General features: G+C 40.1%; 1 protein-coding gene across 1 annotated transcript; it reads left to right on the top strand.

Annotated features, from left to right (window-relative positions):
• The first annotated feature begins 3,928 nt into the window (after positions 1-3,928).
• Positions 3,929-16,571, top strand: LOC120488797 (protocadherin Fat 4). Its single transcript, XM_039685453.2, has 30 exons — positions 3,929-4,098; positions 4,530-4,598; positions 4,792-4,955; positions 5,158-5,202; positions 5,299-5,388; positions 5,479-5,568; positions 5,817-5,924; positions 6,186-6,299; positions 6,381-6,474; positions 6,715-6,827; positions 6,920-7,093; positions 7,175-7,303; positions 7,436-7,591; positions 7,733-7,913; positions 8,002-8,132; positions 9,462-10,412; positions 10,516-10,641; positions 10,740-10,991; positions 11,075-11,173; positions 12,302-12,474; positions 12,587-12,735; positions 12,876-13,183; positions 13,494-13,604; positions 13,875-14,066; positions 14,208-14,302; positions 14,458-14,622; positions 14,807-15,010; positions 15,609-15,680; positions 15,810-15,831; positions 15,946-16,571. Exons 1-30 carry the CDS (start codon positions 4,023-4,025, stop codon positions 16,030-16,032), a joined length of 4,740 nt encoding a protein of 1,579 aa, XP_039541387.2. The 5' UTR covers positions 3,929-4,022; the 3' UTR covers positions 16,033-16,571.
• The last annotated feature ends 117 nt before the right edge of the window (positions 16,572-16,688 follow it).

Below are 16,688 nucleotides of genomic sequence, written 5' to 3'. Positions count from 1 at the left end.
TGGAATCTGCATTAGATTTGCATTAAGCTTCAGAGTGAATATAATAGAGCCTGGAGGCTTTTAACTTTAACATCTAAGTTATTGTTGTGGACAGTGGTCTTCTAAAAGTGTGTGTGTTGAATCAGCCTCACTGCTTTCATTTATTAGGCTTGGGCAGGAGATACAAAGGTGTTGTTTTTTCAGTACAAAAAGACAAATTTTACATACCATAACTCCTGGAGGGAAACAGCACCCTCTGAAGGTCAGGCGGAGCAGAGTGCTTCAACATTCAAAGAGACGATCACCTGTAAAAACAAATAAAAAGCAGTGCATGAGAAAGCAATATGTGCACCGTGTAAACAGGCCCTACGGAGCTGTGGGCTCAACTGTCTGTTAATAAACTGCGTCTTTAATGGACAGCCTTTACTGTCGCTTAGTTACGCATCCTGTCACAGTTTAAGCTGCCCTGTCAACCATCTTGTCACAGTTAAAATCCTCCACATTTTATTTTTTCTTACCGTTTCAGGAAAAAATTTAGCGAAATAGACGGAAAATATGCAAATTGGGACGCAGCAATTAGACATTCAAAGACGACTAACTCCTATTATTTACTTCTGTAGCTATGGGAAAACTGTCTGCTACGAGAGGAATACTTCCCGCCTTCAAAGTAAAAGACCCAATCGCTGATTAGTAAAGTCATTGCGTCACTGCAGCTGCCGTTAAAATCTCCGGTTCCCATAGAAACATACACGCACATTGACTGGTCTAGCCTGAAAAATAAGCCTTTTAACGTTATTTCATCATTAAAAACAACATTTGGGGCGGTTAATGTCAGATTTTGTTGCAGATTTGAAATATGTTGTTTAATTGAGAGTCTATCAGATTTAAGGATTCCCCCATTTAAACAGATATGACTTTTTTGATGCCCAAAATAGGGACTTGTTGGACACTTTTCTATCCCATGATCAAGATGAGGTCACAGGAAGGGAGAGGATTTGTGAATGGCAGTGAAGCAATGTAGCTGGTAGGTCACGTGACAGTAACACCATGGTGGATGTAGAACATAGTACATATGAATTTCATTCATCCTGCACAAATGTAAATCATACCTAAAGTAGCCTATGCGTTTCTGACACACGTCACTGTCCTGCAGAATGTGGCTCCAACCCTAATCAAACAACTGGAGCACCGAGAAGGGTAAATTAGCTAGAGCCTGGGCTGTGTTTGAACCTATACCCTCAGTCACTATTCCCTATATAGCCTAGTTCATTTGAATGATAATAGAGAGCCTAAGTCCCTCCCCTTCCCGTCGACCACCATGTGACCTTATATCGGAAAAATATTGTTTGGTAGTTGTCAATGGCGACTGGCGAGAGACAAATATTTTGATTTCATTTGAATTGTGCCCTGAATTACACAAAAGTTTGAAGTTGGTCAATTTAAAAGATGCATTTTAAAGTCAAGAAAGTTGCAGTTTGATGTAACCGTTGAGGTATAAGACTGTGAAAATACGTAATTCCAAAGACTACAAACCCCAAAGGCGCACATTTTCTCTCAATGAATGAAGCTAACTTTACTGAAGCTAATGTCTGTCATTGTTTCTAGTCATATGTTATAATCGTAACGTTACGCCGTCATGCCTGAGTGTTTTGTACCAGACTGCACACATACGAGCAACGGATCTTGCTTGTTGTTTCGCTTCCCGGGAGATGAAGTTCATAGAGCGATTTTCACATAAAACTAAATGTTACTCTTCTGTTTTATAACAAACTACGACTTTCATAATTATTTTTTTAAATTGACAAACGTGTAATTCAGGGCACAGTTCAGACGGAATAAAAATATAAGTTGTCTCTCGCCATTGTCCATCATACCTATTTTTTCCGAAATAAGGTCCTATGAGCTGGAAGTGGAGGGGCGGGACTTATAGGCTCTCTATGAAAACGAGTGAGTGAATTTGGACAATGAGTGCGCCGGAAGGCCGGCTAATTTAATCTATTTAAAAAAGGAATTTACCTGTATGATGTTACGCTGTTGCCACATTGGACCAGTGGTTTGGAAAATGGATGGATGCTTCAGCTGCTGGCGCATCTTCTGGCGAGACATGGGAATTAATTTGATGCAACCGTTACAGTGCATTATGGGTATTTTCTAACTGTCTAACTGTTGATTGCTGTGCGTTGTGGGATTTAATGAGTGCACTTGATAACATATACAAATGGCTGTTCCCTCAAGTGTCCTATTTAAAGGTACAAGGCGCGATTTCAGACACAGCCTTGGATATCTCCAAAACGGGGTGGGAGATCTAAAATAGGGCGTGGTTCCTCCATTGACAGACAGGCAACATGACAAGCATGCTTTTCAAACTCCGCCCTTGAGCAGATTCTAAAGATTTCATTGGCCATGTCAATCACAGTGCTGATTTTCCACACAATGCTATGCTACAATAAATGCTAACCCCTAAACGTACCCTAAAACCTCAGCTTAACCAGAGAAATTGACTGATGTGTGTTGAACAGCGTGCTAATGGCAGTTTAGGAGATAATCAGTTAAGATTATGCAACGAGATCGCTGAGCCGGGCCACCCAAATAGCATATTTGACCCGTTCTCATCCCAAGGCGTCATATACGACGCTTTTGCCAAAGCATAGACATCCAACGCACATGGCACCCTTTAGCGTCAAATGAGACGCAGATATATATGGGGCAGAAGGCGCCTCCTAGTGGTCTAACCCTAACCCTACACCATACCTAAACCTACCATAACCGAAGCGTCTCATTTGACGCTAAAGGGTGCCATGTGTGTTGGAGGTCTACGCTTTGGCAAGTGTCGTATATGACGTCTTGCGATGAGAATGCGTTGCATATTTTACAAATTTTTATTTTAGAACTACCAGAAATTAAGTTCAATTTATGAACTTTTATTTTGAAATATAAATTGATGACGATTGACTGAAGCCAGAGCCAATGGAGAAAGTCTTTGCGTGTGGAGACTCCGCCCCCTTTCAGAGGTTCTGCCCACTTTAGGAGATCTAAGAAACAGCCAATCAAGATATTCAGGATCACTAGAAAACACAAACAGATTGTAAACTCTGCAGGAAAGTGGCTCTGCGGGAGCAGGGTTATAGTCCTCTGCACTCATGCATAAACTAATCAATTTAGCAGTTTTGATCCCTTCTTCCAGCAGATTAAGAGACACCAAATTGAGTTTTTGTCACACCTTTTCATCTGCATGCATTTATATGTCATCATCACAAGATATAATAATCTTTTATGTACAGTGTCATTGCGTGTGACCTTTGATTTGTTCCGTGATGTCACTGAAATGTTGCTGTAATGAATATAACGCTGGTTCGGATAAGCAAGGCTCATAACTCGTAAGCAGAGATAATATTGTGTTGGCAGTAGCAACATGAAATAAAAGCATATCGGTTTGTTTAGTTATCGAGCAGAGCTGGGTGTGAATTATTCATTGTCGTCACATATCTTTACAGCCTGCTCAATTTCAGGCCAAAGTCCAGCAAAAAATCTTTAGATTTATGGCAATGGATGAGTGCTTATTATTAAGGAAGAAATATGTAAGCGTAACAGTTGTTACAAAATAAACTCGGACAGGGTGATCATTCCCCAACATGATCTTGTATCTTTAAATCATCCTATTTTGTTGTTATGAGCAGATTTATTATCCTTCCTATTAATTCGCTCATCTACTAAATAAGTAAATAATTCAAGTTAAAATGATTCCATTATGTGACAGAAAAAAGAGGTGATACAAGAAGCCAAGTAAATGTCAACAGCAAAGTCTATCAGTTTAAAATCTCAGATTTCCTCAAATAAACGTGTAACGTAACTATTTCCGTTCAGTCCCTCCCACATTACTCCTCATTATTGGTCTTTATGAAGCACCTTTGATACTTGACTACATCAGAGAATAACTGTTTATGGCATACAATAAGGAACAGCTCAGAGGGAGAAACTACACAAGGAATATTCATTCTCTCCCCTGCCAGTCTTCATAATACAGGCGGCACTGACAGTGAATTATGGAAAAGATGGATTTATTCTCGGTTTTATTTATTTTAGCTTGTCTTCATGTCCACAGTGCTAGGAGTGTTATTGGTAAGTCAAAATGTCTTCATAACCAGCTGAAGTATGAAGTTTAACTTCAAACATTTGGATGTGAGGCTTAACTTACTTTTATATATTTAGATCTAGCTGTTGTCTATACTGTTAAAAAACGCGTTTTACAGGACAAAGGTCTTCTAATTAAGTAAAAGTCAGGATTTAATTGGAAACTGCTTTATTTAATAATATAAGTGAAATGATTTAACAATATGCACATTGGAGTAATATTAGTTTTCCAATCAGAGATTAGAAAGACAACTGTACCGTCCATGTCACCAGCATATCAATGGCCATGTTTAAATTGTCATTCATCTTCTTGTTAGTGAATTGTGTGATTCAGGGCATTTTGTGCGTGGTCGTGGCGTGTGAATCAGGCTTTAAGCGGTTTGTTAAGTCCTCAAACCAATGACTTGTTTCTGTTTAAGGTACTTTACCTATAAACTGTGCAACTGGAACCGATGGCAAAATCGGGAATATCCAGGAGGGATATGAAGGTGAGAAATGCTTCTTTTCACATTTGTAAATGATTATTTGAAACAAAATAATTGATATTTGATCAAAAACCCTCTGTGGTCAATGCATTCGCTTGGGAATATTACAGGAGTAGTAATGCAAGAACAATACTGGAATTATCTAGTATTTATGTTTAGATTGTGTGTCAGAATATGTATCTGATCTGGCCTTCAGGAGTTGTAGAGATTATCACTAATATTGGACCTGATGATCGTCTGGTGCTGGAGCCACATCTCTTTCCCATTGGTGTAACATTTCTGGAGCTGATTTACTCGGGTGAAGACTCAACCCAAACGGTGCGAACCGTCAAACCGCTGGATGCTGATGTACTAAAGGAGGTTTGTCCCTCACTGATACACATTTATAGAAAGAGAGAGAGAGGAGAGAGACATATATATATATTTAAGTAATTATCTCATTCCATTTTCTCAAATTTTATATCTTCAATAGGTAGTTGGTTGGTAGTATTACATTTTGTTTTTTTAATCTCATAAAGAAAGAAAGTGCAACTTGTCTCTTTGTGTGTGTTATTTCTTCTAGACAGGAGGGATTTTGTATTATTCACTCACTTGCCCAAACCTGTCGGTAAGTTTAAACTATAACATTATCAAATTATTTAATAAGACAAAGTATTCAGCTCATAAACCTTCACTATAACAGTCACTTCATTTTCCATTTCAGCTGAAAAACATCAGGACGTTAGAAGTTCTGGATGTCAATGACAATCCTCCGATCTTCCAGAGTAAAACATACAGCGCCACAGTGTCAGAGGTGTGTGTAAGGTCACATCTTTAAACAGCAGAAGTGTGTTTGGTCACTCAGAGACTCACATCTCTTTGTAAACTGTGTCTTTTGCTCCAGACGACAGCTGTGGGTTCAGATGTGCTCAGGGTTAAAGCGGACGATGCTGATGTTTCTTCAGAAAACAACAGAATTGATTATTCTATAATTGTAAGTCATGAATTATTCCCATATAATATTAACACAGCAGGTTTACACAAAACTACATGTATCAGATACTAGATGGAATTTAATTTTAAGATGAATTTCCAAAAGGGCTGTCGATCGATTAAACATTTATTAATGACAAATTGAGTAACTGTTTTGATACTTGCAGTTTATTTTAAATGAAAGGAAACTAATATATAATTAATCAGTAAGTGTTTCATCTTAATTTATCGTTTCATCTTCATTAACAGCCTCCAGTACCAGATGATTTTGAAGTGAGAAGTGACGGAAACATCAGGCTGAAACAACGTCTGAACTACAACAATGCTAAACAGTACATCTTCACCGTCCAAGCTAAAGTAAAGACAAACTCTCTGGCATAACCTCCAGATCACGTTGATCACTAAACTTCAAACTTACTTTAGTAGTCTATTCTCTTAAAAGGAACAGTTCACGCAAAAATGAAATCTCGAGCAACACAAAAGGAGATGTTTAGCAGAATGTCTGTTTTTTTCCATATGGTGAAAGTGAACGGGCACCAGGAACAAATGACAATTTTCATTTTGGATGAACTATAATTTGAAGTTAGATAGTAATAAAAACCCTATGTTTACTTGCAGGATATAGGAGATCTCAGTGACACCACAACAGTTACAATAACAGTTGAAGATTTTGACAATCTAAACCCTTATTTTGATCACAGTTTCTACAAGGCATCCATTGAGGAAAATCAGGTAAATGACGTCATGATCAATATTTAAACGCATGTCTGATCAAACAAATGAACCCTTCATGTCTTTTCTGTCCATACACAGGTAGGACCGTTCTCAAACATCACTCCTGAGGCCATAAAAGCTCAAGATGGCGACACGGGCATCAACCAGCCTGTACTTTACAGCATAACAGCAGGTGCTGTTAACAGAAGACACTTACATGACACGAGTCCTAATATAAATAACCTCCTCTACCTGTTTACAAATCAAGTTTATCTGTAGATGTGTGATTCTTATAATACAGAAAATTCCACCCAACTTAGTCAAGCACAGTAATTGTGATAAAACAAGTACTTTACACTGCTAATAACACACTTCTGTTTGAATAAACAAGTTTCTGATAATAACACAGCAAATATCCACATTTCTGTTCCAGTCATTCCAAATGAATATCAGAGCAACTTTGACATCGATCAAAACAGTGGAGTCATCTCTGTGAAAACGGCACTAGACAGAGAGGAAATCGAGCAGATAACGGTTCACATACAGGTATCAGACGTTTCTGAAGACATTCATGAATCTGAAGAGGTTTCAGTAATGCGTTTGTTTATATTTTCTATTCATAATTTCCTTATAAATAGGCAACTCAGCAGGATGATGCCAGTAAGACGGCTAACACTGTGGTGTCCGTCACCATTGAGGATGTGGATGACAACCCTCCAAAATTTGACCAGGATGAGTACACCGTATCTATTCTGGAAAATTCACCACAGGATCAGTTTGTGCTTCAGACTAGAGTCACTGATCTAGACCTGGTACAGTTCCTGAAAACATCACTGTCTCTTTGTAAAGTAATATGCATGAGAAAAGAACTTACTAAGTGACTTCTTCTCTAGGGAGGATTTGTAGGAACATTCCGGATTATTCCAGAATCCGTACCTTTTTCCATTAGGACTGATGGAACGATTCTGGTGAAAAGTTCTGCGGACCTAGACAGAGAAACCACAACCAGCTTCAATTTTCAGGTAACAATGAGACTCATTTTATCATTATCACTATGATTCTTTAGAAATTAAGAATTATAATGTAATCAAACTGTGTTTTCATACACAACTGCGTAATAAGCAACATGGCAATTTTCTCTCCAAAATCTAAAGGTTGAAGCACAAGAAACCCCTCCTTCCACCAACAAAGCAACAGCCGAGGTGACCATCGTCCTGCTGGATGAGAATGATAATAGTCCACAGTTTACAACTTCTAAGTATCAGGGCAAAGTTTTCGGCAATCAGACGACTGGAATGCAGGTTGTCAAGGTGACAATTCAATATTTTGTTGAGTCATTTAATCGCTTTCCAGCACAATCAATTTTTGAGTACATTTCTGGAAATTATGGAACCATTATGTCATTATAAGATGACTACTATACCATAAACATACTATACCATTACATACAGGTCGAAGCAACAGACCTGGATGAAGGTCCAAATGGTGAAATCAGCTTCTCCATTGAGTTTGGAAATGAGGACGGCTTTTTCAGCATTAATGAGAATGATGGGGCGATTACGCTAGTTAAATTAATCCCACTCGAGGACAACAGAATCCTTCAGTTTTCACTCTATGTGACTGCAAAAGATGGTAAGTTATCATTTTATGGAGGTATACCTGGCTGTGGATACTTTCCTGTTGGCTTAAAATCCACTGCATTGCCTTCTCATACATTTAGGGGGCGCTATAAGCAGATCGACTTCTGCAATGGTGGATGTCAAGGCACCTGGAGATTCTCATCCTCAGTTCCTTCAGAAGACCTACCAGGGGAAAGTAGAGGAGGATCAGTCAGCGGCAGACATCGTCAAGGTCCTTACAGCTCAAAGAGTTTCCTTATAAGATCCTCTATTCAGAAGGACTGGCCCTGTAACTGATATACAAACATTTGATGACAACAATATGGTCTAAATGACTACCAGCTAACTGACGAATGTTTATCTACAGAATTAAAAACAGATAGAGATATTTTGACCAATCTTGGTATACTTATGGCGCTTTTCCACAGCTGGTACGGCTCAGTACGGTTCAGGTCGGCGCGGCACGGTTCGGCTCGCTTCGCTTTCCACTGTGTGGTACGACTCGGCTCGACACGGCACAGCTCGGTTCGCTTTAGCTCAATTGCTTTTCCACTGCAGTCAGTACCGCTTTAAAGTGGGTGGGATTATAGACTGTTCGATAACAACGACAGCGGTGGCTGTTACTGGCTATTTAAATCTAGCGGGTTTGGTTTCTCTTGTCGATGTCTATTGGTCGCAAATACAATGGCGCTGGTACTGACGATTCTGTCTGACCAATCAGTGATCTGCAATGTTTCACGTCACATTTTAGTACCGGTACGGTACGCTTGGAACCTCAACAGACCAGGTACCATTTAAAGCGAGCCGAAGCGAGCCATACTGTGCCGTACCGAACCGTACCGTACCATGCAGTGGAAAAGCACCATTTTGTGTCGGCTTAGTCTGAGGACACATGCAAAAATGGAAGATCCTGGCCACTTGGTCGGGAAAACATGGAACAGGAAAAAACATGGAACACTCTGGAACAATGTTACGATCTATTTTAAATTTTGCAAAGCGCGTTGTCAAAGCTCTCACAAGGGTCTATGACGGTTCGTCAAATCTTGCCCTGGAGGGCCAATGCCCCTCAAACCCTGATCAAACTCACCTAGTGATCCTAAATAGCTCGCTCAAATGGGTTTGATCAGGGTTGGAGCTAAACTCTGTTAGGCATTGGCCCTCCAGGGCAAGATTTGAAGAACACTGGTCTTTGAAGACAGTCCTATATCTAAAACTTTTAAAACTATGTCATTATTACTCACCCTTATGCGGTTTCAAACCTATGTTCGTTTTCTGTGGAATGCAAAATGAGAAATGTAAACAAAGTGCTTTTTTGTTTTCCAATGGCAATTTCCAAAAAGAACAAAAAACTCCATAAAAGGACAAAGTACAGTAGTTCAAATGACTTGTGCGTTATATTCCAAGTCTTCTGAAGTTATCTGACAGCTTTGTGTAAGGAACAGATTAAAATAATTACCTTGTAATAAAATCAGAAGACTTGAGTTCTCACATACAAGTAACGAAGACAGTGGAAATCTGGTAAAGTCTAATCATGAACCAATGTGTACTCTCTTGTTCACAGGTGGACTTCCTGTCTATTGATCCTATTGTTCCTGTCACCTTAACAGTTGATACTAATGCCGACAAGTTCTCCATAAACCAGGCTACAGGTGTTCTCTCGACCATAGTCAAACTAGACTTTGAGGAGGAGAGCAGCTACACTGTGCAGCTGTCCATAACTGATGGAACTAACCGAGATGAGGCATCAGTCCTGGTTGAGGTGCTGGACATCAATGACAACAGTCCAGTGTTCGAAAATCCCCCTGCTACTGTCTCAGTACCAGAGGATCACAAGGTGGGAGATAACGTAACATCGGTAACAGCCACGGATGCGGATGCAGGGTTTAATGGCGAAGTGCGGTACACCCTCCTGGGAGGTGCTGGAAGGTTTAATATTGACCAAGAAACAGGAGTGATAACACTAACTGAGCCCCTTGACAGGGAGACCCAAGATACGTACCACTTAGTGATCACCGCCCAAGATCAGGGTCGCCCGTCAAGTTCTGCCACCGCCAATCTGGACATCTCCGTGACTGACATTAATGACAATGCTCCCATATTTTCCAAACAAATGGATGAAGCCCCAGTGTCTGAGCATGCTGAAGTAGGAACAGCTGTGATAGATGTCGTGGCAACAGACAAAGACGATGGTCCAAATGCTGTCGTGACCTATCACATTGTCAAACAGGAGCCTTCTTCAACACCACCCGTGTTTACCATTGGAGCAGAGTCTGGTAGCATAATCCTTGCTGAAAAGCTGGATTATGGCAAAGTTAAGCGCTACACTCTTGAGGTGGAGGGACAAGATGGAGGAGTCCCTAGTCTCACTGGCAGCGTTACTGTAACAGTGCTGGTTGAGGACGTTAACGATAAAGCTCCTGTGTTCAGTAAGGACCAGTACAACGAGTCCGTCTATGAAAACCTTGCAGGTGGAAATGCTCTGGTATTTTTGGAGGTTACAGATGAGGATGAGGTGAGAGAAGACTACACAAGACCTAAATAACGTTCAAATTAACAAGCCTACATTCCAAATCTGTTTTGATGTACTTACCTTTTCTAGTTTTCTCTCTGATCAGGGTGGGTTCTCTAAAGGTCACTTTATCATGGATAACGATACCTTCGCTATCAACAGTCAAGGAGTAATATCACTCCGGAGCGACGCTACCTTGGATAGAGAAACTGTCGACAATTACATCCTACAGGTACAAAGCAATCACATTCATTTCTTAAATGCAACTACTTACAAAATGTTCAGGATGACTATTCATTCTGTATGGGATGCTTGCGTTGTCTTTCTCAGGTTGTAGCTGTAGACCAGCCTGTCGATGGTTTAAGCTCCACAGCTCAGGTCATCATCACTATTCTGGACGTCAACGACAACAACCCACAATTCCTTCCTCTCCCAGAGATCATTGAGATTCAGGAAGGTGCATACACACCCTCATCACCTGGAGATGTGTGCAAAATCTCAGCCACAGACGCTGACATTGGAGACAACGGTCGTGTCGCCATCAATACTTCCTCACACAGTGAAATATTCCGATTCAGAGAGGTGAGGACATAAACATATTCACATTACTATCTATTGTCAGATGTTCAGATCTTAAAATCTATTCCTTTATTTCATTCATTCAGGATGGGACTCTAGAAGCTATCGAGGAGCTGGATCGAGAGACACAGGCTGTGTATGATGTGCTCATTGTTGCTATGGATCATGGGACGCCACAGGGAAATGTAATTTCCTTTTCTTTGTATGATTTGTGATGTGAATGTGTACTTAAATACAGTTTTGTGATTGTACTAATTACATTGCCAAAGTTCCCAGAGTGCAGGTATACATCTAGCTAGCAATATAGCTAGCATTCTAGAGAACATAGAACAGGGCTAGCCAACCCTGCCCCTCGAGGGCTACCTTCAACCCTGCTCCAAAACACTTGGCTGTTGTTTTCAAATTATCATGAATATCTCAATAAGCTGGTCCTGGTTTGATTATGGTTAGAGCTAAACTCTGCATGATGGTAGCCCTTGGAATAGACAAACATTTGAGTTTGCTCTAAAGCAGGGGTAGCCAACCCTGCTCCTGAAGAGCTACCTTCCACACGAGTTGGGCTCCAACCCTAAACAAACTCTCCTGGACCAGCTATCCAGTGTATTTAGGATTATTTAAAACCTAAAGGCAGGTGTGTTGGAGCGGAGTTGGAACTGAACTCTGCTGAAAGGTTGCTCCACGGGATCAGAGATGGCTACCCTTGCTCTAAAGCAGGGCTGTCTAAAACTGCTAATGGAGAGCTAATGTTCTGCAACGTTTAGCTTCAAAACACTTGATTTGATGTTTCTAATAGTCCTGAATACCTTGATTGAGGTATTATAGGTGTGATTGATTAGGGTTGGAGCCAAATTTGTCATGATGGATTAGACAAGGATTTGGGTTTGTTCTAAAGCAGGGTAAGCCAAACCTGCACCTGAAGAGCTAATTTTCACAAGAGTTGAGCTCCAACCCTAAACAAACTCGCCTGAACCAGCTGTCCAGGGTGTTCAGGATTACTTAAGGCAGGTGAGTTGGAGCAGGTTTGGAAGGGCTGAACTCTGCAGAATGGTAGGCCAGCAGGAGCAGAGTTGCTCTAAAGGTTATATTTATTCTAGATTCTGGATTTAGATTTATCCCTAAATGACACATATAGCAAACCCCAGGGAGTACTTTTTAATGTCACACAGATGGTCACCTACAATCTAAGTAGGCTAACAAAGATGATGCAATGAGGATCCAGCTGTCAATATTCAAAACTATAGATACACGATACTACAATCTTTAAGTTAGATACTACTCACAGCAAATATGAACTTTTGGTTCATTTTCTGCAGAACATCACCACATTGAGGGTCAGTATCACAGACGTCAATGACAACGCTCCAGTTTTCAGCTCTGACACCTACAGCAAAAGCATTCTGGTTAGAGATGCCAAGGTTGGAGCGGTGCTGCTGACGCTCTCGGCCACAGACAAAGACGCTGGAAACAACTCGCTAATCAGTTACAGGTAAGCTTAAGACTAAACTCCCATTAGGATCAACAATATGAAGGCTAAACCATGAACACACTTACCTACATAACTCCTTTAAGACAGATGCATGAATGTTGCGTTTCTGTAGTTTCACCGAAGGCTCCTCAATGGTCGCATTGGATGCTGAAAAAGGAGACATCACTTTGACCTCTGACCTTAGCGAGGTCACCGAAGACACGCTGCTAAACCTCACTGCTATAGCGACAGATCATGGAACACCACCAAAATCTGATGAAGGTTTGGGCTTAATTTGCTTAATTCCTGTAGACATTCCGGATAATGTGGGCAATTCTTATTGGCAGCCGTTAATTCCCTCTTCAGTATTCAAATCTTCTCTAATTAATAAGTCAAGATTAACATCTTTCTTCTCTCTGTAGCCAAAGTCTTGATCCACTTCAAAATTGCCTCTCTCACTGAGAGTGTGAGTTTTGAAAACTCCTCCTACAAATTCACAATAAAGGAGAATGAACCTGAGGCCTCAACAGTGGGGAAGGTCAAGGCATTAACGGGAAGTCCACTGGTTTCGGTCAGCTATAACATGAAGTCACATGAGGATATCTTCTCTGTGGATGGTGAGGGAACCATAAAAGCTCTGAGACCGCTGGACAAGGAGGAAGAGGAGTGGTACATCCTCACAGTAGAAGCCATAGACTCCCGAACTCCTGCAAACACTGCAGAGACAACGGTACTGTTCTTGTTATTACATGGGAAGCTAGCTAAAATACATGTTGATTAGTTGACCTTTAGAAGACAACACAACATAATTGCCACCATCACACTTCTGGATGTAGCCGGGAATTGTTGTACTTTTGTTGTATTAGGAATTGCGTTCTGACAAATTTCAGAATGCAAAGACTCAGGTTTGTGAAATTAAAAGTGTTTCTGGCCTAAGACTTGGTGTTCCAACACTTAGTCAAAGTTTCTTCTCTTAGAAGAAAGCTGTCACAGGGGTAATTCATATTTGTATTTGACTTTTTTTCTCTCACAATCTTCAGGTCAACGTTCAGGTTGAGAACGTGAATGAGGCTCCTGTGTTTGACGCTGAACTATATAAAGCAGAGATTTTCAGCATCTCTCCATACAAATATCCTATAGTGAAGGTCCAGGTGAGTGTGGCTTGGCATATTCATCATACATAAATGCAATGGATGTAGGTCGATCTTTTTTAAATATAGTAGTGTTTGCTAAGGTAAGCATTACCAATGTTATTGCTTACAAGTAGAGTTAATACCCTAGCATCATGGCACCCTAGCATCAAAGCACAAAATTGTAGATATTAGAAATAATAAACTAGACAAATTGTTATTTGCAAGTAATACAATGTATTTTTTTTTGTATTTATGTACCTGGCTGAAATGTGGTGGTGTGTCCCTCAGGCATCGGACCCTGATGTGGGCGAGAGCTCTCAACTGAAGTATTCCCTGGTGGAGTCTACAACTCTGCTGGATGTGGAGGCAAGCACTGGTCAAGTCTACGTACTGGATGCATCAAGTTTTAGAGACAATCCGTCCACCTTTCAGGTTAAAGCCACCGATAAACATGGGCTGTTCACAACTACACCACTACAGGTGAGCAGAAACAGCGGGAGAAAATAAAACAACACTTTTGTAAGACCAATGGCATTTTGATTGAGAATGGTGGAGAACAGCGCAGTCAATACAAGGAATACAATTAAAAGATCAAAACAAGCTTGTGTTTGCCACCTACAGATCACCGTGAAAGAAATTGCAGGTGACAATACCGTGGTCATCTCCCTGAACCAGCCCGTGTTCACAGTTGAGAGGAAGAGACAAGAGATTGAAGAGTGAGTAGGAGAATTGCCATTTCCCAGCCCACTTTTTATTTGAATTTTTATATATCATATTTGAATTAATCGTTCTATTGAGCGAGTTCTTTTCAGCTTCTTGACCAAGTTCCCAAAGAAGACTGAATGATTCATTTGATGTGCTTTTTCCTCAGTTCCATGGGGAAAGTTTTAGGCTGGACTGTGAAAATCCTCAGCGTGAGAGCTGAGGATGGGAATGAGATGCGCACCATTCTTAGAGAATCTGCAGACAAGACTTACGTCAGTTTCATCGCCATGGACTCCAGTGGTGCGGTCATCCAAGCCACTGCGGTCAAAGAGTAAGTTGAACTAATATCAGTTGAAATCTGCAATATATTCATAAAGAACTCAAGTTCTTTAACAAAAACATGAGCTTCATAGGCTTTAAACCCCTCTGGCCTGCATATCTACACTGCAGTTAATATTGGAGATAATGTACAAGACGTGATTTTTGTGGGATCTAAATTGTGTCGACTCCCACAGGAAGCTGCAGAGTAATCTCAACGATGTAGAAGTGGAGCTGGGGAAGGTGTTTGAGTCCAATTTGGAAATCAAAGTGGAGGAAAGTTCTGGAATCTCTGAAGATTCCGAAGGTTCCAGTGATGATGCAGTCGTCATCGCTCTCAGTGTTCTGCTGGCCATAAGCATTGTGGGACTTATCGCTCTGTTGACTGTCTATCTCGTTAGGTAAGTTCTTAGAAGGTGTTTTTTTCTTTGCATTTCAAACATGCTGGCTGGCTTACACTGAATAACCATAGTGACCTGAAAGTGACCCATAGTCCCGGTGACCTGAAATCTTTCCTTAAGGAGAAATAAAGTCAAAAACTAAACAACCGACTCATTTACTTTAACTCATTCCCCACCGTTGGCAAGATTCCGCTGCCATGATGCAATACTGAAATAGTACAAGAATCTTGGATCTGAAAACAAGATGATCTGCAAAAAACAGCAAAAGCGAATAAAAGTTGCTCACGCACATGTCATCATCAAACATTCAACAGCATAACATATAGCATAAACATTCAACAGAAAAGTTTTTCTGGGGAAAACACAGGTTTGCAAAATTTTTAATCAAAATTTAATAACTTGCCATTTCTGATGGATAGACCCAATTCTCGTCTTACATCTGTTGTCTTGTTGAAGATCCTGCAAAACTCAGAAATGTCACATTACAGAAGTGACTTTCTCGTTGACTTTGAACATTTTACAAATGGACTACTCATTCTTTTAGTGGTAAACTTTTTTTTTTTTTAAATGAATCTTTTTTTTTTGTTTGCTACCTCAGGATGAAGAAAATGAAGTACACAGATTCTGACAGAGAGCGCTTCAATATTGGCGGTAGTTTTCAATTTAACAGGTAAGTGCCACTATACTGTTACAGAGCAGATGTAAACAGTTTACTTATTAAAAATTTTGATCTGAAATACAAAATGTGCTTTAGTTCTGTCCCGAGATGTTTGACTAAACATGTTTCTTCTGTTAACAGCAAAAAACAAGAAGTCAAAGAGGTAAAGCACTCGATTTAGACGACCTTGTCAATGACAAATCAATGAAGTCGAATTCTGACTATATTCAGGTTGTGGAACTGAAAAGCTTCACGTTACAAATGTTCTGTTTTTCAGGTTAAGTTTAATAACACGCCCGATTCTGAAAGAGATTCTGAAAATGACCTAAATTTGAGAGCCGGACCCAGCATCTCTTCCCTCTGAAAACACCTCGATCGATCAAAACTCCAAGACTTCACGAGGTTCACAATTAATTCTGACTCACTGTTGTAAAACTTTTATCAACAGCGCTATTAAAGGCTATTCCAAAAAGATGATGCATTGTGACAAGATGGGGATAAATGTTGAATATAAATATATTTATTTCAGTTGATGAAAATTAACAATTAAAAGTCCCATATAGCCATCATTTTTGCGATGTATTTTGGTTAACATTAGCTTAGCAACATGCTAACACTAGTCGAATCTCCCGTGCACTTCTTGTGTTGCTGCCTATGCATTGCAGACTCACCTTGTTTTGGAAGAGCAAAAATCTCCTTTTGTATAGATATGTACATTCAACTGCCTTGAATTGCAAATTATTTTTTTAAACGTTGTCTGTCAAAAAGGGACATCTTAAAACTTGTTTACGAATAACAGTAATTGTTTGCACTTTAACCAGCTATGATTGTGTATCAAAATTGTGTAATGCTCATCTTTGACATAAATATCCATCCAAACTCATTAAAAATGTTTCTTAATAATTGTGTGAGTGTGTAATTACCACAGACCAATCCACAACCCTCAAATGTGCAGATCTCCTGAAGATTTGTGCTGTGTTCAGAATAGCACTAGCACACTACAGTATCATTTAGTATGGC

This window comes from Pimephales promelas, chromosome 6 (assembly GCF_988280905.1).
Source record: "Pimephales promelas chromosome 6, fPimPro1.hap1.1, whole genome shotgun sequence".
NCBI lineage: Eukaryota > Metazoa > Chordata > Actinopteri > Cypriniformes > Leuciscidae > Pimephales > Pimephales promelas.
This window is presented reverse-complemented; position numbering and strand designations above follow the sequence as displayed.

Excerpts from the sequence above, each read along its gene's own strand:
- LOC120488797 (XM_039685453.2), top strand. The coding sequence starts at position 4,023 with ATGGAAAAGATGGATTTATTCTCGGTTTTATTTATTTTAGCTTGTCTT. Across the intron at positions 8,133-9,461 it reads CAGCGGCAGACATCGTCAAG|GTGGACTTCCTGTCTATTGA; the intron begins GTCCTTACAGCT and ends TCTTGTTCACAG. Across the intron at positions 12,736-12,875 it reads ACCACCAAAATCTGATGAAG|CCAAAGTCTTGATCCACTTC; the intron begins GTTTGGGCTTAA and ends TTCTCTCTGTAG.